Source organism: Nerophis ophidion, linkage group LG08, assembly GCF_033978795.1.
Source record: "Nerophis ophidion isolate RoL-2023_Sa linkage group LG08, RoL_Noph_v1.0, whole genome shotgun sequence".
NCBI lineage: Eukaryota > Metazoa > Chordata > Actinopteri > Syngnathiformes > Syngnathidae > Nerophis > Nerophis ophidion.
The window spans coordinates 19,472,557-19,499,139 of NC_084618.1; the positions used below are offsets into that span (position 1 = coordinate 19,472,557).

The window sequence follows — 26,583 nt, forward strand, 5'->3', positions numbered from 1 at the left end:
GTAAAAAAAAAAAGGAATACGTTTTTCTGTCTAAATAGAGAACATCAATACATTTTTTCTGTCTAATTGGAAAAAAAAAAATTATTTTGTCTGTCTAAATGTAAAAAAAAAAAATCTGTTTTTCTGTCTAAATAGAAAACATCAATATATATTTCTTTCTAATTGGAAAAAGAGAATATATTTTTCTGTCGGAATGTAAAAAAATAATATATTTTTCTGTCGGAATGTATAAAAAGGAATATATATTTTTGTTTGCATAGACAAAAAAGAAAATGTTTTTCTGTCTAAATGTAAAAAAAAGGAATATGTTTTTCTGTCTAAATAGAGAACATCAATACATTTTTTCTGTCTAATTGGAAATTTTATTTTTTATTTTTTTCTGTCTAAATGTAAAAAAAAAAAGGTATATGTTTTTCTGTCTAAATAGAAAACATCAATATATTTTTCTGTCTAATTGGAAAAAAAATATATGGAAAAAAAAGAATATATTTTTCTGTCGAAATTAAAAATAGGAGTATATTTTTCTGTTTGAATAGAAAAAAGGAAAATATTTTTCTGTCTGGATGTAAAAAAAAAAAGGATTATGTTTTTCTGTCTAAATAGAAAACATCAATATATTTTTCTGTCTAATTGAAAAAAAATGATATATTTTTCTGTTGTAATGTAAAGAAAGAATATATTTTTCTGTTGAAATGAAAAAAAAGGAATATATTTTAGAAAAAAGGAAAATATTTTTCTGTCTGGATGTAAAAAAAAAGGAATATGTTTGTCAGTCTATATAGAAAACATCAATATATTTTTCTGTCTAATTGAAAAAAAAAGATATATTTTTCTGTTGAAATGTAAAGAAAGAATATATTTTTCTGTTGAAATGAAAAAAAAAAGGAATATATTTTAGAAAAAAGGAAAATATTTTTCTGTCTGGATGTAAAAAACAAAGGAATATGTTTGTCTGTCTATATAGAAAACATCAATATATTTTTCTGTCTGATTAGAAAAAAAGAATATATTTTTCTGTCGGAATGTAAAAAAAGAATATATTTTTCTGTCGAAATGAAAAAAAGGAATATATTTTTCTGTTTGAATAGAAAAAATGAAAATATTTTTCTGTCTAAATGCAAAAAAAAAGGAATATGTTTTTCTGTCTAAATTTTAAAAATTAATATGTATTTCCGTCTTATATCAGCAGGTATCAATAATTATTTAGGTTTTTGTATTTTTTTATTCCATCCATCCATCCATCCATTTACTACCGCTTGTCCCTTTTGGGGTCGCGGTGGGTGCTGGATCCTATCTCAGCTGCATTCGGGTGGAAGGCGGTGTACACCCTGGACAAGTCGCCAAAATTACGTCTCTAAATCAATCAATGTTTATTTAAATCACAAATGTCTCAAAGGACTGCACAAATCATTACGACTACAACATCCTCGGAAGAACCCACAAAATGCTGGATAAGTCAGGAGCAATCATACAAATAATAGTTTAAAAGCAAGTTTTCCCAAAGGAAATAGTCAAATTGGTCTGTTCCAGGGTCAAACATGGCGCCTGTCTCAAAACCGTATCATGATGTAAATGTTTTTATATCAACCCGTATCAATAATTATCTAGATTTAAAAAAAAAATGTAATGGAAAAAAAAAGAATATATTTTTCTGTGTTAATAGAAAACATCAATATATTTTTCTGTCTAATTGGAAAAAAAGAATCTATTTTTCTGTCAGAATGTTAAAAAAGGAATGTATTTTTCTGTTTGAATAGAAAAAAGGAAAATATTTTTCTGTTTAAATGTAAAAAAATAGGAATATGTTTTTCTGTCTAAATAGCGAACATCAATTAATTTTTCTGTCTAATTGGAAAAAAAAAGTATTTTTTCTGTCTAAATGTAAATAAAAGGAATATGTTTTTCTGTCTAAATAGAAAACATCAATATATTTTTCCGTCTAATTGGAAAAAAATATGTATTTTTTCTGTCCAAATGTAAAAAAAAGGAATATGTTTTTCTGTCTAAATGGAAAAAAGTTATGTATTTTTTCTGTTGAAATGGAAAAAAAGGAGTATATTTTTATGTTTGAATAGAAAAAAGGAAATTTTTTTTCTGTTTTAATGTAAAAGAATAAGAATATATTTTTCTGTCTAAATAGAAAACATCAATATATTTTTCTGTTTAATTGGAGAAAAATATATATATTTTTCTGTCGGAATGGAAAAAAAGAATATATTTTTCTGTCAAAATGAAAAAAAGGAATATATTTTTCTGTTTGAATAGAAAAAAGGAAAATATTTTTCTGTTTTAATGTAAAAGAATAGGAATATATTTTTCTTTATAAATAGAAAACATAAATATATTTTTTTGTTTAATTGGAAAAAATAATACATTTTTCTGTTGGAATGTAAAAAAAGAATATATTTTTCTGTCAAAATAAAAAAAAAAGGAATATATTTTTCTGTCAAAATGGAAAAAAAGGAGTATATTTTTCTGTTTGACTACAAAAAAGGAAAATATTTTTCTGTCTAAATGTAAAGAAAAGGGAATAAGTTTTTCTGTCTAAATAGAAAACATCAATATATTTTTCTGTTTAATTGGAAAAAATAATAAATTTTTCTGTTGGAATGTAAAAAAAGAATATATTTTTCTGTCAAAATAAAAAAAAAAGGAATGTATTTTTCTGTCAAAATGGAAAAAAAGGAGTATATTTTTCTGTTTGACTACAAAAAAGGAAAATATTTTTCTGTCTAAATGTAAAGAAAAAGGAATAAGTTTTTCTGTCTAAATAGAAAACATCAATATATTTTTCTGTCTAATTGAAAAAAATATATATATTTTTCTGTCGGAATGTAAAAAAAGAATATATTTTGCTGTCGAAATGAAAAAAAAAAGAATATATTTTTCTGTTCGAATAGAAAAAAGGAAAATATTCTGCTGTCTAAATGCAAAAAAAAAATACTATATTTTTCCGTCTAAATAGAAAACAATTAAATATATTTTTCTGTCTAAATTTTAAAAATGAACATGTATTTCCGTCTTATATCAGCCGGTATCGATAATTATTTAGATTTTTGTATTTTTTAAATTCATTTATTTATTATTGTCCTTTTCAGCTTCTCATTCAAATCATATTGTTGATGTAGATGCCCATATCGGCTGTACAATTCTGATTATAATTATGATATTGCCAAAATGTTAAAGTTTTCTTATAAAATTGTGACTTTTGTCGAGTAAAGCTACGACTCTTTTTTCATAAAATTGCCAAAATATTAAGATTATCTGCTAAAATTACGTTTTTTATTTCGGGTAAAGTTACAACTCTTTTCATCAAATTGCCAAAATGTTTTTCTGGTAAAATTGCCACTGTTATTGAGTAAAATTCCATCTTTTAACATAATATTGCACAAATGTTCCGTTTTTCTTGTAAGATTTTAAATATTTTTTAATCTCGTTCTCTACCGGAGGTAACACAATCCAACTCGACAGACTCAAACGTCCGCTGCTAAGCTAACAAACTCTTGTGCCTTGAGCAAGGATTCGACCCCAGGATGCAGAGACGGGAGGCAAAGTTGAATCACAAAAAATAGATAGTCTTTAATAAGTACAAAAAGGGATAACTCAAGGCGATGGGGCAAAAGTGCACACCATGGAAAGAACTAAACTGAAGGAGGACTCTCGATGGTCAGCAAAAAAGGTTCCAACGAAAACTTCAATCAATTACTGAGGACCTAGGGAACAAAAACACCAGAGGTAAGGATTGATGATAAAAAAGAAAAAGCACGTACCAAATATATTGGAAGCAAGTCAGGCATGAGCGCATGGAGAGCACGGCTAACTGTGATGGCCTTATATAGTGCCGGGTAGCGATCAGTCGCAGGTGTGCCTCGCTGGAACTAATGGGCAGAGAAGAAACTAACACAACAGGCATCAAGGAGAAGACACTAAAAATAACAAAAACATAACACAAACATGCTCTTTCGCTGATTTCACTGCATTTTAAAGACACACACACACACTGCTCTCATGAAACATCACTTTTTTTGGTTTCAGTTTTTCTTTAAGCGACTCATTAATTACTTTCTCTAGTAATTAATTAAATGTATTAAAGAGTAATTTAGTCATTTTCAGAACACTGGTGGAATTCTTCTTCCTGCTTGCAAGTGTGACATTGTGACGATCCCTCATTGACCTGGTTCGACTTGATAAAAGTATGTTGCGGAAAGTCGTGTGGCGCTTCAACGTGGGTTTTTTTTTTCTCCTTCTCCAGCTGTGAGCGTGAGCGACTACATGGACTAGACCGAACATGAAGAGCCTAAAAGCCAAGTTCAGGAAAACCGATGTAAGTACTAAAACACATGCTGCCGAGCTGACTCAGCAGGCGGATTGATGACACGCCCTCCCCTCGCCGATGATGGATCTTTCGCAAATGAAGCCAGAGGCTTTTCAATCATAATAGTAGCAATCCCAATAGGCTGCATGCTGGGGAAATATGGCGTGCCTTGTCGGTGGCTGCCATGAGAAGGTTCGCACCTCCTCGCAGTTGAGGTCGGGGTTGACAGACGAGGTCGGGGAAAGCTGTGATTTATGGCGTGAGCGCGGCCGGCACACAAACCATACGTTCTGTCTCGCACTTAACAATAACCACACTGTGGCTGCGCTGGAGGTCTGCAGCGGTCGGACATTTAGTAGGAAGCCCTTTTTTTTTTCAGGGCGCGACGTTTTGTACACGCACAGGAAGTGGGACTCGTCTGCTGTCACCGCCATGACGGGAAAGGTCTGGAAGTTTCCGGCTGATTGAGGCTGGAAGAGGGAGTTTAAGTGGAGGATTGGAGGCGAGCGTGTTTACAGGACGTGATCACGTCGCCTTCTTGAGGCTCGTTAGCAGTACTTGAACTCTTTGACTCGGTGGTAGTCATGACAACCGTCTTAAGACTCCCCTGTGGGACATCATTTCACATGATGTCATGTATTATGCTCATCAACCACTTCCTTGTAATCGACACTCCACTTTTTACACTATGTCTTCAGATGAGGCTTGAATGGTGTGTGTAAAAAGCAGGCTTCGCTACACGTCCTCAAATGCGGCCAACTATCTGTCAGTCAGTTAGAAACGCAGTATGAGTTGTAAGTTTGATCATGATATTTTTCTTCTGTGGATATGCTTACCTGGCATGATGTTAACATGTGTGACGTTAGCATGTAGCTCACATTTGTGTCCTCCTGTCCGCCTTAATCTTACATTGTTGTATGTCAGGGGTATCAAACTCAAATACAGAGTGGGCCAAAATTTTAAACGGAACAAAGCCGCGGGCCAAGGTTGAACAAATTAACCTTTTAATAGGGACCCAAACAAGTTTTGCATTAAATATTGAACAAGCAAGACTTAGATAACTTTAGTGACATGCAAAATCCAGTTTTAAATAATAACAATTAAAAAAATATCAATGGCATATCAAAAAAGAATTCAAATAAAAATGTTATGCCTTTTTTTCTATTTGCAATCTTCTGAGGTAAATATCATTTTTTTTCCCACAGTCTATTAATACATTTGAAAATAAAATAACAATATTGAATGAACCAAACATTTAAGCCTTGACGTAGCAAGAGAAAATGCATGAATAAAACGTTAATTATTGGTCAGTTTGCTGGAAGTTTCCCGAAAGAGTTAGTGCTGCAAGGGGTTCTGGGTATTTGTTCTGTTTTAAATGTGTTTGTCATTCTTGTTTGGTGTGGGTTCACAGTGTGGCGCATATTTGTAACAGTGCTAAAGTTGTTTTTACGGCCACCCTCAGTGTGACCTGTGTGGCTGTTGACCAAGTATGCCTTGCATTCACTTGTGCGTATGTGTGTGTGTGTGTGTGTGTGCAGTGCCTTAAATGTACGCCCCCAATATAGTTGTCCAGGTGGAAAGCGGTAGAAATTCGGGAGAATGGTGGCCCCGTGAGATTTTCGGGAGGGGCACTGAACTTCGGGAGTCTACCGGGAAACTTAGGAGGGTTGGCAAGTATGAGTATTAGCGGTGAATGCGGTGTTACAGCGGCACCGACGCTGTATAACACTGGCAGGCCAGCTCTAATGCGAAATTGATATTGCCTCAAGGGCCAAATTAAATTACACGGCGGGCCAGATTTTGACACCCAGGTGATATATGACATCTATTACATTGTTGTATGTGATATATGACATCTATTACATTGTTGTTGTCAGGGTTATTTGTTGACGAACCCCAAGATGCAGAGATGGAGGCAGGCATGGAGTGAGCAAACATGATTTTAATATAAATACTAAGACAAAATCAAACAAAAGGATCAAACCAAAAGCGCGCACGTGGGCGGAATAACAACCTAAGGGAGCTAGCACTGGAAGCTAGAAAACAAAAAGGAACTTTAACATGGAAGCTAGTGGATAGCAAACAGAAAAACTGGAAATAACTAATGGCTAACAAGAACAGCTTACCGCTACGACGACCAGGACAAACTGTAGCATGACAGGTAATAGCTGAAAAGAATCACAGACACGACAAGAGCAACATATGGCAACGACAAGTCCGAATGACAATACAATGATCCAGCAACTGACACAAGACTAAGGAGATACAAATAGGAGCCGGCTGATTGGCAACGGGTGTGGCCAGATGCCAATCAGCCACAGCTGAAGGGGAACACAGCTCTCAGGGAACATGACAAGAAGCTGACCAAATAAGAGCATTAGACAGGAACTAAGGACAGGAAATACTAAACACACTGAGGAGGAACACAGCACTCAGGGAACAAGACAGGAAGCTGACAAATTAAGAGCACTTGACAGGAACTAAAAGACTGGAAATACTAAACACAGGGAACAGACAAATGCAGAGGAAAAAACTAAAACATAGCCAAACTGTCAGGGGCATGCCTGACAGTTGTATGTGATATATGACATCTATTACATTGTTGTTTGTGATATATGACATCTATTACATTGTTGTATGTGATATATGACATCTATTACATTGTTGTTTGTGATATATGACATCTATTACATTGTTGTATGTGATATACGACATCTATTACATTGTTGTATGTGATATATGACATCTATTACATTGTTGTTTGTGATATATGACATCTATTACATTGTTGTATGTGATATACGACATCTATTACATTGTTGTATGTGATATATGACATCTATTACATTGTTGTTTGTGATATATGACATCTATTACATTGTTGTATGTGATATATGACATCTATTACATTGTTGTATGTGATATATGACATCTATTACATTGTTGTATGTGATATACGACATCTATTACATTGTTGTATGTGATATATGACATCTATTACATTGTTGTTTGTGATATATGACATATATTACATTGTTGTATGTGATGTATCACATCTATTACATTGTTGTATGTGATATATCACATCTATTACATTGTTGTATGTGATATATGACATCTATTACATTGTTGTTTGTGATATATGACATCTATTACATTGTTGTATGTGATATATGACATCTATTACATTGTTGTTTGTGATATATGACATCTATTACATTGTTGTATGTGATATGACATCTATTACATTGTTGTATGTGATATATGACATCTATTACATTGTTGTATGTGATATATCAATCAATCAATCAATGTTTACTTATATAGCCCTAAATCACTAGTGTCTCAAAGGGCTGCACAAACCACTACGGCATCCTCGGTAGGCCCACATAAGGGCAAGGAAAACTCACACCCAGTGGCACGTCGGTGACAATGATGACTATGAGAACCTTGGAGAGGACGAAAGCAATGGATGTCGAGCGGGTCTAACATAATACTGTGAAAGTTCAATCCATAATGGATCCACACAGTCGCGAGAGTCCAGTCCAAAGCGGATCCGACACAGCAGCGAGAGTCCCGTTCACAGCGGAGCCAGCAGGAAAACATCCCAAGCGGAGGCGGATCAGCAGCGCAGAGATGTCCCCAGCCGATACACAGGCGAGCAGTACATGGCCACCGGATCGGACCGTACCCCCTCCACAAGGGAGAGTGGGACATAGGAGAAAAAGAAAAGAAACGGCAGATCAACTGGTCTAAAAAGGAGGTCTATTTAAAGGCTAGAGTATACAAATGAGTTTTAAAGTGAGACTTAAATGCTTCTACTGAGGTGGCATCTCGAACTTTTACCGGGAGGGCATTCCAGAGTACTGGAACCCGAAATGAAAACGCTCTATAGCCCGCCGACATTTTTTGGGCTTTGGGAATCACTAATAAGCCGGAGTCCTTTGAACGCAGATTTCTTGCCGGGACATATGGTACAATACAATCGGCAAGATAGGATGGAGCTAGACCGTGTAGTATTTTATACGTAAGTAGTAAAACCTTAAAGTCACATCTTAAGTGCACAGGAAGCCAGTGCAGGTGAGCCAGTACAGGCGTAATGTGATCAAACTTTCTTGTTCTTGTCAAAAGTCTAGCAGCAGCATTTTGTACCAACTGTAATCTTTTAATGCTAGACATGGGGAGACCCGAAAATAATACGTTACAGTAACCGAGACGAGACGCAACAAACGCATGGATAATGATCTCAGCGTCTTTAGTGGACAGAATGGAGCGAATTTTAGCGATATTACGGAGATGAAAGAAGGCCGTTTTAGTAACGCTTTTAATGTGTGACTCAAAGGAGAGAGCTGGGTCAAAGTTAACACCCAGATTCTTTACCGTGTCCATCCATTTTCTACCGCTTATTCCCTTTTGGGGTCGCGGGGGGCGCTGGCGCCTATCTCAGCTACAATCGGGCGGAAGGCGGGGTACACCCTGTGTCGCCTTGTTTTATTATTTGGTTGTCAAATGTAAGAGTTGTATCATTAAATAGAGGTCGGTGTCTAGCAGGACCGATAATCAGCATTTCCGTTTTTTTTGGCGTTGAGTTGCAAAAAGTTAGCGGACATCCATTGTTTAATTTCATTAAGACACACCTCCAGCTGACTACAATCCGGCGTGTTGGTCAGCTTTAGGGGCATGTAGAGTTGGGTGTCATCAGCATAGCAGTGAAAGCTAATACCGTATTTGCGTATGATGTCACTTAACGGCAGCATGTAGATGCTGAAGAGTGCAGGGCCTAGGACCGAACCCTGGGGAACTCCACACGTTACCTTAACGTAGTCCGAGGTCACATTGTTATGGGAGACGCACTGCATCCTATCAGTAAGATAAGAGTTAAACCAAGACAGGGCTAAGTCTGACATACCAATTCGTGTTTTGATACGTTCTAATAAAATATTATGATCGACGGTATCGAAAGCAGCGCTAAGATCGAGGAGCAGCAACATAGATGACGCATCAGAATCCATCGTTAGCAATGTAATCTATTACATTGTTGTATGTGATATATGACATCTATTACATTGTTGTTTGTGATATATGACATCTATTACATTGTTGTATGTGATATATGACATCTATTACATTGTTGTATGTGATATATGACATCTATTACATTGTTGTATGTGATATATGACATCTATTACATTGATGTATGTGATATATGACATCTATTACATTTTATGTGAGATATGATGTCTATTATGTTGTTTTATGCGATACATGACATCTGTTACATTGTTGTTTGTGATATATGACATCTGATACATTCTTGTATGGGATAATATATGACATATGTTAGACAAGTTCCGACACAGCTCATTAGCATAACAACACACACACACACACACACACTACACACTTTGTTTCGAGCAGGGCTTCCAAAAATCTCCTGTGCTGTTTAAATTCCAGCATCAGAATAGATTGTTGGTGACAAAGATGTTCCTGAGTCACAAATCAAAATGCTGGAGGTTCCACATGTTTATTTTTTGCCAGCAGTTGGTCCTAATCAGAAGTAACAATCCCAAACAGGAAGTCACAGATCAGGTAATGGATGATGCCTGGGAGGAAAGAGCACAGAGTGTTCCAGTGATTGTTTAAATTGTAGTGTAGGTCAGTTGGGCACTTTTGATATAAACCATAACACATGTTCATGACTGCGACTTCAGCATGGAATGTTGTCCAGTGGAAGTCAATCATTGCTGATCCAGCCTGCTGGGTGAGGGGAGAACAAGCACCTCCATTGTTGAACACAACTGCTACGTCTCAATAGAGACCACCTTTCACCTTTCACCAGCTCCTACATCTGTATCCACCCCAGGACTTGTCCTACATGTGTATCTACCCCAGGACTTGTCCTACATGTGTATCTACACCAGGACTTGTCCTACATGTGTATCTACCCCAGGACTTGTCCTACATGTGTATCTACACCAGGACTTGTCCTACATGTGTATCTACACCAGGACTTGTCCTACACTGTATCTACACCAGTATTTGTCCTACATCTGTATCTACACCAGTATTTGTTCTACATCTGTATCCACACCAGTATTTGTCCTACATGTGTACTTACCCCAGGACTTGTCCTACATCTGTATTTACACCAGGACTTGTCATACATCTGTAACTGCACCAGGACTTGTCATACATCTGTAACTGCACTAGGACTTGTCCTACATGTGTATCTACACCAGGACTTGTCCTACTTGTGTATCTACACCAGGACTTGTCCTACATGTGTATCTACACCAAGACTTGTCCTACATGTGTATCTACACCAGGACTTGTCCTACATGTGTATCTACACCAGGACTTGTCCTACATCTGTATCCACACCAGGACTTGTCCTACATCTGTAACTACACCAGTATTTGTCCTACATCTGTATCTACACCAGTATTTGTCCTACATGTTTATCTACCCCAGGACTTGTCCTACATGTGTATCTACACCAGGACTTGTCCTACATCTGTATTTACACCAGGACTTGTCATACATCTGTAACTACACCAGGACTTGTCATACATCTGTAACTACACCAGGACTTGTCCTACATGTGTATCTACACCAGGACTTGTCCTACTTGTGTATCTACACCAGGACTTGTCCTACATGTGTATCTACACTAGGACTTGTCCTACATGTGTATCTACACCAGGACTTGTCCTACTTGTGTATCTACACCAGAACTTGTCCTACATGTGTATCTACACCAGGACTTGTCCTACATGTGTATCTACACCAGGACTTGTCCTACATGTGTATCTACACCAGGACTTGTCCTACATCTGTATCCACACCAGGACTTGTCCTACATCTGTAACTACACCAGTATTTGTCCTACATCTGTATCTACACCAGTATTTGTCCTACATGTGTATCTACCCCAGGACTTGTCCTACATGTGTATCTACACCAGGACTTGTCCTACATCTGTATTTACACCAGGACTTGTCATACATCTGTAACTACACCAGGACTTGTCATACATCTGTAACTACACCAGGACTTGTCGTACATGTGTATCTACACCAGGACTTGTCCTACTTGTGTATCTACACCAGGACTTGTCCTACATGTGTATCTACACCAGGACTTGTCCTACATCTGTATCTACACAAAGACTTGTCCTACACTGTATCTACACCAGGACTTGTCCTACACTGTATCTACACCAGGACTTGTCCAACATCTGTAACCACACCAGGACTTGTCCTACATCTGTAACTACACCAGTATTTGTCCTACATCTGTATCTACACCAGTATTTGTCCTACATGTGTATCTACCCCAGGACTTGTCCTACATCTGTATTTACACCAGGACTTGTCATACATCTGTAACTGCACCAGGACTTGTCATACATCTGTAACTGCACTAGGACTTGTCCTACACGTGTATCTACACCAGGACTTGTCCTACTTGTGTATCTACACCAGGACTTGTCCTACATGTGTATCTACACCAGGACTTGTCCTACATGTGTATCTACACCAGGACTTGTCCTACACTGTATCTACACCAGGACTTGTCCTACACTGTATCTACACCAGGACTTGTCCTACATCTGTATCCACACCAGGACTTGTCCTACATCTGTAACTACACCAGGGGTTGTCCTACATCTGTATCTACACCAGTACTTGTCCTACATGTGTATCTACACCAGGACTTGTCCTACATGTGTATCTACACCAGGACTTGTCCTACATGTGTATCTACACCAGGACTTGTCCTACATGTGTATCTACACCAGGACTTTTCCTACATGTGTATCTACACCAGGACTTGTTCTACATCTGTATCTACACCAGGTTATGTTCTACCACTGTATCTACACCGGGACTTGTCCTTCACCTGTATCAACACCAGGACTTGTTATATGTCTATCGAAACCAGGACTAGTCCTACGTCTGTATCTACACCAGGATGTGTCCTACATCTGTATCTACACCAGCACGTGTCCTACATCTGTATCTACACCAGCACATGTCCTATACCTATACACCAGATGGTGTCCTACAAGTGTAGCTACACCAGGTTGTGTCCCCCATGTGTAACTACACCAGGTTGTGTCCTACATGTGTAACTACACCAGGTTGTGTCTTACATATGTAGCTACACCAGGTTGTGTCCTACAAGTGTATCTACACCAGGTTGTGTCCTACACTGTATCTACACCAGTACTTTCTTACATATGTAGCTACACCAGGTTGTGTCCTATATGTGTATCTACACAAGGTTGTGTCCTACATGTGTATCTACACCAGGTTGTGTCCTACATGTGTATCCACACCAGGTTGTGTCATACATGTGTATCTACACCAGGTTGTGTATCTACACCAGGTTGTGTCCTACATGTGTATCCACACCAGGTTGTGTCCTACATGTGTATCCACACCAGGTTGTGTCCTACATGTGTATCTACACCAGGTTGTGTCCTACATGTGTATCTACACCAGGTTGTGTCCTACATGTGTATCTACACCAGGTTGTGTCCTACATGTGTATCTACACCAGGTTGTGTCCTACATGTGTATCCACACCAGGTTGTGTCCTACATGTGTATCCACACCAGGTTGTGTCCTACATGTGTACATACACCAGGTTGTGTCCTACATGTGCGTCCACACCAGGTTGTGTCCTACCTGTGCGTCTACACCAGGTTGTGTCCTGAATGTGTAACTACACCAGGTTGTGTCCTACATGTGTAACTACACCAGGTTGTGTCCTACATGTGTAACTACACCAGGTTGTGTCTTACTTATGTAGCTACACCAGGTTGTGTCCTCCATGTGCGTCTACACCAGGTTGTGTCCTACATTTGCGTCTACACCAGGTTGTGTCCTACATGTGCATCTACACCAGGTTGTGTCCTACATGTGTATCTACACAAGGTTGTGTCCTACATGTGTATCTACACCAGGTTGTGTCCTACATGTGTATCCACACCAGGTTGTGTCCTACATGTGTATCTACACCAGGTTGTGTCCTACATGTGTATCTACACCAGGTTGTGTCCTACATGTGTATCTACACCAGGTTGTGTCCTACATGTGTATCTACACCAGGTTGTGTCCTACATGTGTATCTACACCAGGTTGTGTCCTACATGTGTATCTACACCAGGTTGTGTCCTACATGTGTTTCCACACCAGGTTGTGTCCTACATGTGTACATACACCAGGTTGTGTCCTACATGTGCGTCCACACCAGGTTGTGTCCTACCTGTGCGTCTACACCAGGTTGTGTCCTGAATGTGTAACTACACCAGGTTGTGTCCTACATGTGTAACTACACCAGGTTGTGTCCTACATGTGTAACTACACCAGGTTGTGTCCTACATGTGTAACTACACCAGGTTGTGTCTTACTTATGTAGCTACACCAGGTTGTGTCCTCCATGTGCGTCTACACCAGGTTGTGTCCTACATTTGCGTCTACACCAGGTTGTGTCCTACATGTGTCTACACAAGGTTGTGTCCTACATGTGTATCTACACCAGGTTGTGTCCTACATGTGTATCCACACCAGGTTGTGTCCTACATGTGTATCCACACCAGGTTGTGTCATACATGTGTATCTACACCAGGTTGTGTCCTACATGTGTATCTACACCAGGTTGTGTCCTACATGTGTATCCACACCAGGTTGTGTCCTACATGTGTATCTACACCAGGTTGTGTCCTACATGTGTATCTACACCAGGTTGTGTCCTACATGTGTATCTACACCAGGTTGTGTCCTACATGTGTTTCCACACCAGGTTGTGTCCTACATGTGTACATACACCAGGTTGTGTCCTACATGTGCGTCCACACCAGGTTGTGTCCTACCTGTGCGTCTACACCAGGTTGTGTCCTGAATGTGTAACTACACCAGGTTGTGTCCTACATGTGTAACTACACCAGGTTGTGTCCTACATGTGTAACTACACCAGGTTGTGTCTTACTTATGTAGCTACACCAGGTTGTGTCCTCCATGTGCGTCTACACCAGGTTGTGTCCTACATTTGCGTCTACACCAGGTTGTGTCCTACATGTGCATCTACACCAGGTTGTGTCCTACATGTGTATCTACACCAGGTTGTGTCCTACATGTGTATCTACACAAGGTTGTGTCCTACATGTGTATCTACACCAGGTTGTGTCCTACATGTGTATCCAAACCAGGTTGTGTCCTACATGTGTATCCACACCAGGTTGTGTCATACATGTGTATCTACACCAGGTTGTGTCCTACATGTGTATCTACACCAGGTTGTGTCCTACATGTGTATCTACACCAGGTTGTGTCCTACATGTGTAACTACACCAGGTTGTGTCTTACATATGTAGCTACAACAGGTTGTGTCCTCCATGTGCGTCTACACCAGGTTGTGTCCTACCTGTGCGTCTACACCAGGTTGTGTCCTACATGTGTAACTACACCAGGTTGTGTCCTACATGTGTAACTACACCAGGTTGTGTCCTACATGTGTAACTACACCAGGTTGTGTCCTACATGTGTAACTACACCAGGTTGTGTCTTACTTATGTAGCTACACCAGGTTGTGTCCTCCATGTGCGTCTACACCAGGTTGTGTCCTACATTTGCGTCTACACCAGGTTGTGTCCTACATGTGCATCTACACCAGGTTGTGTCCTACATGTGTATCTACACCATGTTGTGTCCTACATGTGTATCTACACAAGGTTGTGTCCTACATGTGTATCTACACCAGGTTGTGTCCTACATGTGTATCCAAACCAGGTTGTGTCCTACATGTGTATCCACACCAGGTTGTGTCATACATGTGTATCTACACCAGGTTGTGTCCTACATGTGTATCTACACCAGGTTGTGTCCTACATGTGTATCTACACCAGGTTGTGTCCTACATGTGTATCTACACCAGGTTGTGTCCTACATGTGTAACTACACCAGGTTGTGTCTTACATATGTAGCTACACCAGGTTGTGTCCTCCATGTGCGTCTACACCAGGTTGTGTCCTACCTGTGCGTCTACACCAGGTTGTGTCCTACATGTGTTTCCACACCAGGTTGTGTCCTACTAGTGTACATACACCAGGTTGTGTCCTACATGTGCGTCCACACCAGGTTGTGTCCTACCTGTGCGTCTACACCAGGTTGTGTCCTGAATGTGTAACTACACCAGGTTGTGTCCTACATGTGTAACTACACCAGGTTGTGTCCTACATGTGTAACTACACCAGGTTGTGTCTTACTTATGTAGCTACACCAGGTTGTGTCCTCCATGTGCGTCTACACCAGGTTGTGTCATACATGTGTATCTACACCAGGTTGTGTCCTACATGTGTATCTACACCAGGTTGTGTCCTACATGTGTATCCACACCAGGTTGTGTCCTACATGTGTATCTACACCAGGTTGTGTCCTACATGTGTATCTACACCAGGTTGTGTCCTACATGTGTATCTACACCAGGTTGTGTCCTACATGTGTTTCCACACCAGGTTGTGTCCTACATGTGTACATACACCAGGTTGTGTCCTACATGTGCGTCCACACCAGGTTGTGTCCTACCTGTGCGTCTACACCAGGTTGTGTCCTGAATGTGTAACTACACCAGGTTGTGTCCTACATGTGTAACTACACCAGGTTGTGTCCTACATGTGTAACTACACCAGGTTGTGTCTTACTTATGTAGCTACACCAGGTTGTGTCCTCCATGTGCGTCTACACCAGGTTGTGTCCTACATTTGCGTCTACACCAGGTTGTGTCCTACATGTGCATCTACACCAGGTTGTGTCCTACATGTGTATCTACACCAGGTTGTGTCCTACATGTGTATCTACACAAGGTTGTGTCCTACAAGTGTATCTACACCAGGTTGTGTCCTACATGTGTATCCAAACCAGGTTGTGTCCTACATGTGTATCCACACCAGGTTGTGTCATACATGTGTATCTACACCAGGTTGTGTCCTACATGTGTATCTACACCAGGTTGTGTCCTACATGTGTATCTACACCAGGTTGTGTCCTACATGTGTATCTACACCAGGTTGTGTCCTACATGTGTAACTACACCAGGTTGTGTCTTACATATGTAGCTACACCAGGTTGTGTCCTCCATGTGCGTCTACACCAGGTTGTGTCCTACCTGTGCGTCTACACCAGGTTGTGTCCTACATGTGTAACTACACCAGGTTGTGTCCTACATGTGTAACTACACCAGGTTGTGTCCTACATGTGTAACTACACCAGGTTGTGTCCTACATGTGTAACTACACCAGGTTGTGTCTTACTTATGTAGCTACACCAGGTTGTGTCCTCCATGTGCGTCTACACCAGGTTGTGTCCTACATTTGCGTCTACACCAGGTTGTGTCCTACATGTGCATCTACACCAGGTTGTGTCCTACATGTGTATCTACACCAGGTTGTGTCCTACATGTGTATCTACACAAGGTTGTGTCCTACATGTGTATCTACACCAGGTTGTGTCCTACATGTGTATCTACACCAGGTTGTGTCCTACATGTGTATCCAAACCAGGTTGTGTCCTACATGTGTATCCACACCAGGTTGTGTCATACATGTGTATCTACACCAGGTTGTGTCCTACATGTGTATCTACACCAGGTTGTGTCCTACATGTGTATCTACACCAGGTTGTGTCCTACATGTGTAACTACACCAGGTTGTGTCTTACATATGTAGCTACACCAGGTTGTGTCCTCCATGTGCGTCTACACTAGGTTGTGTCCTACCTGTGCGTCTACACCAGGTTGTGTCCTACATGTGTTTCCACACCAGGTTGTGTCCTACATGTGTACATACACCAGGTTGTGTCCTACATGTGCGTCCACACCAGGTTGTGTCCTACCTGTGCGTCTACACCAGGTTGTGTCCTGAATGTGTAACTACACCAGGTTGTGTCCTACATGTGTAACTACACCAGGTTGTGTCCTACATGTGTAACTACACCAGGTTGTGTCTTACTTATGTAGCTACACCAGGTTGTGTCCTCCATGTGCGTCTACACCAGGTTGTGTCCTAAATTTGCCTCTACACCAGGTTGTGTCCTACATGTGCATCTACACCAGGTTGTGTCCTACATGTGTTTCTACACCAGGTTGTGTCCTACATGTGTATCTACACAAGGTTGTGTCCTACATGTGTATCTACACCAGGTTGTGTCCTACATGTGTATCCAAACCAGGTTGTGTCCTACATGTGTATCCACACCAGGTTGTGTCATACATGTGTATCTACACCAGGTTGTGTCCTACATGTGTATTTACACCAGGTTGTGTCCTACATGTGTATCTACACCAGGTTGTGTCCTACATGTGTAACTACACCAGGTTGTGTCTTACATATGTAGCTACACCAGGTTGTGTCCTCCATGTGCGTCTACACCAGGTTGTGTCCTACCTGTGCGTCTACACCAGGTTGTGTCCTACATGTGTAACTACACCAGGTTGTGTCCTACATGTGTAACTACACCAGGTTGTGTCCTACATGTGTAACTACACCAGGTTGTGTCCTACATGTGTAACTACACCAGGTTGTGTCTTACTTATGTAGCTACACCAGGTTGTGTCCTCCATGTGCGTCTACACCAGGTTGTGTCCTACATTTGCGTCTACACCAGGTTGTGTCCTACATGTGCATCTACACCAGGTTGTGTCCTACATTTGCGTCTACACCAGGTTGTGTCCTACATGTGCATCTACACCAGGTTGTGTCCTACATGTGTATCTACACCAGGTTGTGTCCTACATGTGTATCTACACAAGGTTGTGTCCTACATGTGTATCTACACCAGGTTGTGTCCTACATGTGTATCTACACCAGGTTGTGTCCTACATGTGTATCCAAACCAGGTTGTGTCCTACATGTGTATCCACACCAGGTTGTGTCATACATGTGTATCTACACCAGGTTGTGTCCTACATGTGTATCTACACCAGGTTGTGTCCTACATGTGTATCTACACCAGGTTGTGTCCTACATGTGTAACTACACCAGGTTGTGTCTTACATATGTAGCTACACCAGGTTGTGTCCTCCATGTGCGTCTACACCAGGTTGTGTCCTACCTGTGCGTCTACACCAGGTTGTGTCCTACATGTGTTTCCACACCAGGTTGTGTCCTACATGTGTACATACACCAGGTTGTGTCCTACATGTGCGTCCACACCAGGTTGTGTCCTACCTGTGCGTCTACACCAGGTTGTGTCCTGAATGTGTAACTACACCAGGTTGTGTCCTGAATGTGTAACTACACCAGGTTGTGTCCTACATGTGTAACTACACCAGGTTGTGTCCTACATGTGTAACTACACCAGGTTGTGTCTTACTTATGTAGCTACACCAGGTTGTGTCCTCCATGTGCGTCTACACCAGGTTGTGTCCTACATTTGCGTCTACACCAGGTTGTGTCCTACATGTGCATCTACACCAGGTTGTGTCCTACATGTGTTTCTACACCAGGTTGTGTCCTACATGTGTATCTACACAAGGTTGTGTCCTACATGTGTATCTACACCAGGTTGTGTCCTACATGTGTATCCAAACCAGGTTGTGTCCTACATGTGTATCCACACCAGGTTGTGTCATACATGTGTATCTACACCAGGTTGTGTCCTACATGTGTATTTACACCAGGTTGTGTCCTACATGTGTATCTACACCAGGTTGTGTCCTACATGTGTAACTACACCAGGTTGTGTCTTACATATGTAGCTACACCAGGTTGTGTCCTCCATGTGCGTCTACACCAGGTTGTGTCCTACCTGTGCGTCTACACCAGGTTGTGTCCTACATGTGTAACTACACCAGGTTGTGTCCTACATGTGTAACTACACCAGGTTGTGTCCTACATGTGTAACTACACCAGGTTGTGTCCTACATGTGTAACTACACCAGGTTGTGTCTTACTTATGTAGCTACACCAGGTTGTGTCCTCCATGTGCGTCTACACCAGGTTGTGTCCTACATTTGCGTCTACACCAGGTTGTGTCCTACATGTGCGTCTACACCAGGTTGTGTCCTACATGTGTATCTACACCAGGTTGTGTCCTACATGTGTATCTACACAAGGTTGTGTCCTACATGTGTATCTACACCAGGTTGTGTCCTACATGTGTATCCAAACCAGGTTGTGTCCTACATGTGTATCCACACCAGGTTGTGTCATACATGTGTATCTACACCAGGTTGTGTCCTACATGTGTATCTACACCAGGTTGTGTCCTACATGTGTATCTACACCAGGTTGTGTCCTACATGTGTAACTACACCAGGTTGTGTCTTACATATGTAGCTACACCAGGTTGTGTCCTCCATGTGCGTCTACACCAGGTTGTGTCCTACCTGTGCGTCTACACCAGGTTGTGTCCTACATGTGTATCTACACCAGGTTGTGTCCTACATGTGTAACTACACCAGGTTGTGTCCTACATGTGCAACTACACCAGGTTGTGTCTTACATATGTAGCTACACCAGGTTGTGTCCTCCATGTGCGTCTACACCAGGTTGTGTCCTCCATGTGCGTCTACACCAGGCTAAGTTAAGTGTTGACGTGAGGAACATTAGTAGAAGAGAAGTCACAGGCAGCATGAAACAACCACAATAGAATCCTATTTTGGCTCGGTGGTGACCACGGACTGAGGAATGTTCTCGCTCCTACAGCCAGCTTTTTAACACCAACTTTGTTTCTTTCTTCACAAATATGTTTTCCCATTTTTTTTCCAGGAAGTGTTTACTGTTCGTTCGTCCTCTCTTGGTATTAAAACGTTCCACAGATCTTCAGTAATGTAGCTAAGGGGTATTATAATAATAATAATACATCAGGGGTGTCAAACGTGACACTTTTGGCGGCCTTTAGAGGGCTGCATGTAACACTGAATATATATCCACCCATCCATTTTCTACCGCTTGTCCCTTTTGGGGTTGCAGGGGAGCCTATCTCAGCTGATGGATATAAAATATGATAGCCTGGTTACACAATTTGCAAAGGCCACTGGATATTGTATTTTCGACAAACAGATGTATTAGCATGTAGCTATTTGAGCTACATGCTAATATTCCATTTTAGCGTCATGCGACGTTAGCAACACTAACATGGCTATTTTTGCTACATGCCAACGTTACACTTTAACATCACGCTAGGTTAGCAACACTGACGTAGCTACGTTAGCTACATGGTAACATTACATTTTAAAACCAAGTAAGTTAGTAATGCTAACATAGCCATGTTAGCTACATGCCAATGTTACACTTTAACATCACGCTAGGTTAGCAACACTAACGTAGCTACGTTAGCTACATGGTAACATTACATTTTAACACCAAGTAAGTTAGCAATGCTAACATAGCTATGTTAGCTACATGCCAACATTACACTTAACATCCGGCTGGGTTAGCAACACTAGCATATTTATGTTAGCGACATGCCAACATTACACTTTAAACATCATGCTAGGTTCGCAACAATGGCATAGCTGTGTTAGCTACATGGTAACATTACATTTTAACACCAAGTAAATTAGCAATGCTAACATAGCTATGTTAGCTACATGCCAACGTTACACTTTAACCTCACGCTTGGTTAGCAACACTGACATGGCTATGTTAGCTACATGGTAACATTACATTTCAACACCAAGTAAGTTAGCAATGCTAACATAGCTATGTTAGCTACATGCCAACATTACACTTAACATCATGCTAGGTTAGCAACACTAACATATTTATGTTAGCGACATGCTAACATTACAATTTAAACATGCTAGGTTCGCAACAATGGCATAGCTGTGTTAGCTACATGGTAACATTACATTTTAACACCAAGTAAGTTAGCAATGCTAACATAGCTATGTTAGCTACATGCCAACGTTACACTTTAACATCACGCTTGGTTAGCAACACTGACGTAGCTATGTTAGCTACATGGTAACATTACATTTCAACACCAAGTAAGTTAGCAATGTTAACATAGCTATGTTAGTTACATGCCAACATTACACTTAACATCATGCTAGGTTAGCAACACTAACATATTTATGTTAGCGACATGCCAACATTACAATTTAAACATGCTAGGTTCGCAACAATGGCATAGCTATGTTAGCTACATGGTAACATTACATTTTAACACCAAGTAAGTTAGCAATGCTAACATAGCTATGTCAGCTACATGCCAACGTTACACTTTAACATCACGCCAGGTTAGCAACACTGACGTAGCTACGTTAGCTACATGGTAACATTACATTTTAACACCAAGTAAGTTAGCAATGCCAACATAGCTACATGTTAGCTACATGCCAACATTACACTTAACATCATGCAAGGTTCGCAACACTAACATATTTATGTTAGTGACATGCCAACATTACACTTTAAACATCATGGTAGGTTCGCAACAATGGCATAGCTATGTTAGCTACATGGTAACATTACATATTAACGCCAAGTAAGTTAGCAATGCTAACATAGCTGTGTTAGCTACATGCCAACGTTACACTTTAACATCACGCTATGTTAGCAACACTGACGTAGCTACGTTAGCTACATGGTAACATTAAATTTCAACACCAAGTAAGTTAGCAATGCTAACATAGCTATGTTAATTACATGCCCAACATTACACTTAACATCATGCTAGGTTAGCAACACTAACATATTTATGTTAGCGACATGCCAACATTACACTTTAAACATCACGCTAGGTTAGCAAAACTAGCATAGCTATGTTAGCTACATGCCAACATTACACTTTAACATCATGCTAGGTTAGCAACACTAACATATTTATGTTTGCTACATGCAACCATTACACTTTAAACATCACGCTAGGTTAGCCAAACTAGCATAGCTATGTTACCTACATGCCAACATTACACTTTAACATCATGCTAGGTTAGCAACACAAACATTTATGTTTGCATGTTCCAACACTAACATTTTTATGTTAGCTGCATGCCAACATTATACTTTATAATTACGCTAGTTTAGCAACACTGGCATACCTATGTTAGCTACATGGTAACATTGCATTTTAACATCATGCTAGGTTATCAACACTGGCATAGCTATGTTAGCTACATGGTAACATTACATTTTAACACCAAGTAAGTTAGCAATGATAACATAGCTATGTTAGCTACATGCCAATGTTACACTTAAACATCACGCTTGGTTAGCAACACTGACGTAGCTATGTTAGCTACATGGTAACATTAAATTTCAACACGAAGTAAGTTAGCAATGCTAACATAGCTATGTTAGCTACATGCCAACATTACACTTAACATCATGCTAAGTTAGCAACACTAACATATTTATGTTAGCGACATGCCAACATTACAATTTAAACATGCTAGGTTCGCAACAATGGCATAGCTATGTTAGCTACATGGTACCATTACATTTTAACACCAAGTAAGTTAGCAATGCTAACATAGCTATGTCAGCTACATGCCAACGTTACACTTTAACATCCCGCTAGGTTAGCAACACTGACGTAGCTACGTTAGCTACATGGTAACATTACATTTCAACACCAAGTAAGTTAGCAATGCCAACATAGCTACATGTTAGCTACATGTCAACATTACACTTAACATCATGCTAGGTTAGCAACACTAACATATTTATGTTAGTGAGATGCCAACATTACACTTTAAACATCATGGTAGGTTCGCAACAATGGCATAGCTATGTTAGCTACATGGTAACATTACATTTTAACACCAAGTAAGTTAGCAATGCTAACATAGCTATGTTAGCTACATGCCAACGTTACACTTTAACATCACGCTAGGTTAGCAAGACTGACGTAGCTACGTTAGCTACATGGTAACATTACATTTTAACACCAAGTACGTTAGCAATGCTAACATAGCTATGTTAGCTACATGCCAACGTTACACTTTAACATCACGCTAGGTTAGCAAGACTGACGTAGCTACGTTAGCTACATGGTAACATTACATTTTAACACCAAGTAAGTTAGCAATGCTAACATAGCTACATGTTAGCTACATGCCAACATTACACTTAACATCATGCTAGGTTAGCAACACTAACATATTTATGTTAGTGACATGCCAACATTACACTTTAAACATCATGGTAGGTTCGCAACAATGGCATAGCTATGTTAGCTACATGGTAACATTACATTTTAACACCAAGTAAGTTAGCAATGCTAACATAGCTGTGTTAGCTACATGCCAACGTTACACTTTAACATCACGCTAGGTTAGCAACACTGACGTAGCTACGTTAGCTACATGGTAACATTACATTTGAACACCAAGTAAGTTAGCAATGCTAACATAGCTATGTTAGCTACATGCCGAACGTTACACTTAACATCATGCTAGGTTAGCAACGCTAACATATTTATGTTAGCGACATGCCAACATTACACTTTAAACATCACGCTAGGTTAGCAAAACTAGCATAGCTATGTTAGCTACATGCCAACATTACACTTTAACATCATGCTAGGTTAGCAACACTAACATATTTATGTTTGCTACATGCCAACATTACACTTTAAACATCACGCTAGGTTAGCCAAACTAGCATAGCTATGTTACCTACTAGCCAACATTACACTTTAACATCATGCTAGGTTAGCAATACAAACATATTTATGTTTGCAACATGCCAACATTACACTTGACATCATGCTAGGCTTTCAACACTAACATTTTTATGTTAGCTGCATGCCAACATTATACTTTATAATTACGCTAGTTTAGCAACACCGGCATACCTATGTTAGCTACATGGTAACATTACATTTTAACATCATGCTAGGTTATCAACACTGGCATAGCTATGTTAGTTACATGGTACCATTACATTTTAACACCATGGTAAGTAAGCAACGATAACATAGCTATGTTTGCTACATGCCAACATTACCCTTTAAACGTCATGCTAGGTTAGCAACACGGGCATAGCTATGTTAGCTACATGGTACCATTACATTTTAAAACCCTGGTAAGTTAGCAACACTAACATAGCTATGTTAGCATAGCTGACCAGATGCTCGAACCACCTCATCTGGCTCTTCTCGATGTGGAGGAGCAGCAGCTTTACATTGAGCTCCTCCCGGATGACAGTGCTTCTTACCCTATCTCTAAGGGAGAGCCCCGTCCCGCAGACAAAGCTCATTTTCGGCCGGTTACACCCGTGATCTTGTCCTTTCGGTCGTAACCCAAAGTTCATGACCGTAAGTGAGAATGAGTACGTAGATCGAACGGTAAATTGAGAGCTTTGCCTTCCTGCTCAGCTCCCTCTTCCCACAACAGATCTATACAGCATCTGCATTGCTGAAGACGCCGCACCGATCCGCCTGTCGACCTCACGATCCACTTTTCCCTCACTCGTGAACAAGACTCAGAGGTACTTGAACTCCTCCACTTGGGGCAAGATCTCCTCCCCAACCTGGAGATGGCAGTCCACCATTTTCCGGGTGAGAACAATGGACTCGGACTTGGAGGTGTAGAATCTCATCCCAGTCGCTTCACACTCTGCTGCAAACCGATCCAGTGAGAGCGGACGATCTTGGCCAAATTAAGCCATCAGGACCACATCATCTGTAAAAAAGCAGAGACCTAATCCTGCAGCCACCAAACCAGATACCTTCAACACCCTGACTGCGCCTAGAAATTTTGTCCATAAAAGTTATGAACAGAATCGGTGACAAAGGACAGCCTTGGCAGAGTCCAACCCTCACTGGAAACGGGTCCGACTTACTGCCGGCGATGCGGACCAAGCTCTGACACTGATCATACAGGGAGCGGACCGCCACAATCAGACTGTATCAGCGTTTCCCAAATACTCTCTGAGCACTCCCCACAGGACTTCCCGGAGTACACGGTCAAATGCCTTCTCCAAGTCCACAAAGTTGGGCAAACTCCCATGCACCCTCACTGACCCTGCCGACAGTATAGAGCTGGTCCACAGTTCCACGGCCAGGACGAAAACCACACTGTTCACCCTGAATCCGAGGTTCGACTATCCGGAATAGACACCTGAATCGACCTTACCGGGAAGGCTGAGGAGTGTGATCCCACAATAGTTGGAATACAACCTCCGGTAACCACCACCCCGTTCTGCCAATGTCCACGCGATGTTGCAGAGTCTTGTCAACCAAGACAGCCCTCAGCATCCAGGGCCTTACGAAACTCCGGGCGGATCTCATCCACCCCCGGGGAGCTTTTTAACTACCTCGGCGACCTGAGCCCCATAAATATGAGAGCCCACCACAGAATCCCCAGGCACTGCTTCCTCATAGGAAGACGTGTTGGTAGGATTGACCAGGTCTTCGAAGTATTCCCTCCACCGATCCACAACACCCGCAGTCGAAGTCAGGATCCAAAGGAAGGCAACCTTCCTTGGATCATTTAACATAATTACCAGTTGCAATATAAATTACGGATGCCGTTTTGGATGAGATCTTGAAATAGTAGGATGCAAAACCGGAATAGTCGTAATATTTTATTCCTTTATGAAGACACAAGCGCTCTCACTGTAATGTTGTTGTATTCCATTGTTGACCATGGATGCCCCACACAGCCCTTCATACTGTCACTACTTCAAACCCTCGCCCAGCTGCTAGACTAGAAGGATTAACCCCCCTCCCGACACACAAAAGCATCCATGTATCTACAATATAAGAGCAGACACCCCCCCTTTATCTAATTGATGCCCGGATTACACGGTCTCCTCTCACTCCGCACAGCTGTTCCATGCCGCCATTAAATTAATCCCGGTCATGCCGGATACCTTTTTTTTTGGGGGGGTGGGAAGGTGTAATTTCGTTGCCCAATGTAAATTATTATCACCGAATTTTCCGGACCGTAGGGCTCACTAGTACAATAACGCCGGACAATGTGTCCTGTGAAAAAACGCCCAACTGGAACTCTCCAATAACCAAAGTTTCTCGAGTGGATAATGTCAACTCACTACACCGGTATGTTTTAGCGCTTTCATGGCGAGTTTATTGACCGATATAAATACAAACTTTACCCTACTTTATATTAAAAATGGCAACATTGAAGGATGAATGTCCCATAACAACCTAGTCAGTGGCCTCGTGGTTAGCGTGTCTGAGATCGGTAGGTTGTGAGTTGAAACCCGGGCCGAGTCATACCAAAGACTATAAAAAAGGGACCCATTACCTCCCTGCTTGGCACTCAGCATCAAGGGTTGGAATTGGGGCGGC

The 26,583-nt window shown here is 40.8% G+C and overlaps 1 protein-coding gene across 1 annotated transcript in view; it reads left to right on the top strand.

The window, feature by feature from the left end:
- The window catches only part of rai14 (retinoic acid induced 14), a 91,629-nt gene that overhangs the window by 1,844 nt on the left and 63,202 nt on the right, over positions 1-26,583 (top strand). Inside the window, exon 2 of the mRNA XM_061907958.1 lies at positions 4,253-4,324. Coding sequence (XP_061763942.1) covers positions 4,289-4,324 — 36 coding nt within the window. The 5' untranslated portion in view covers positions 4,253-4,288. The remainder of the gene's footprint in view (positions 1-4,252; positions 4,325-26,583) is intronic.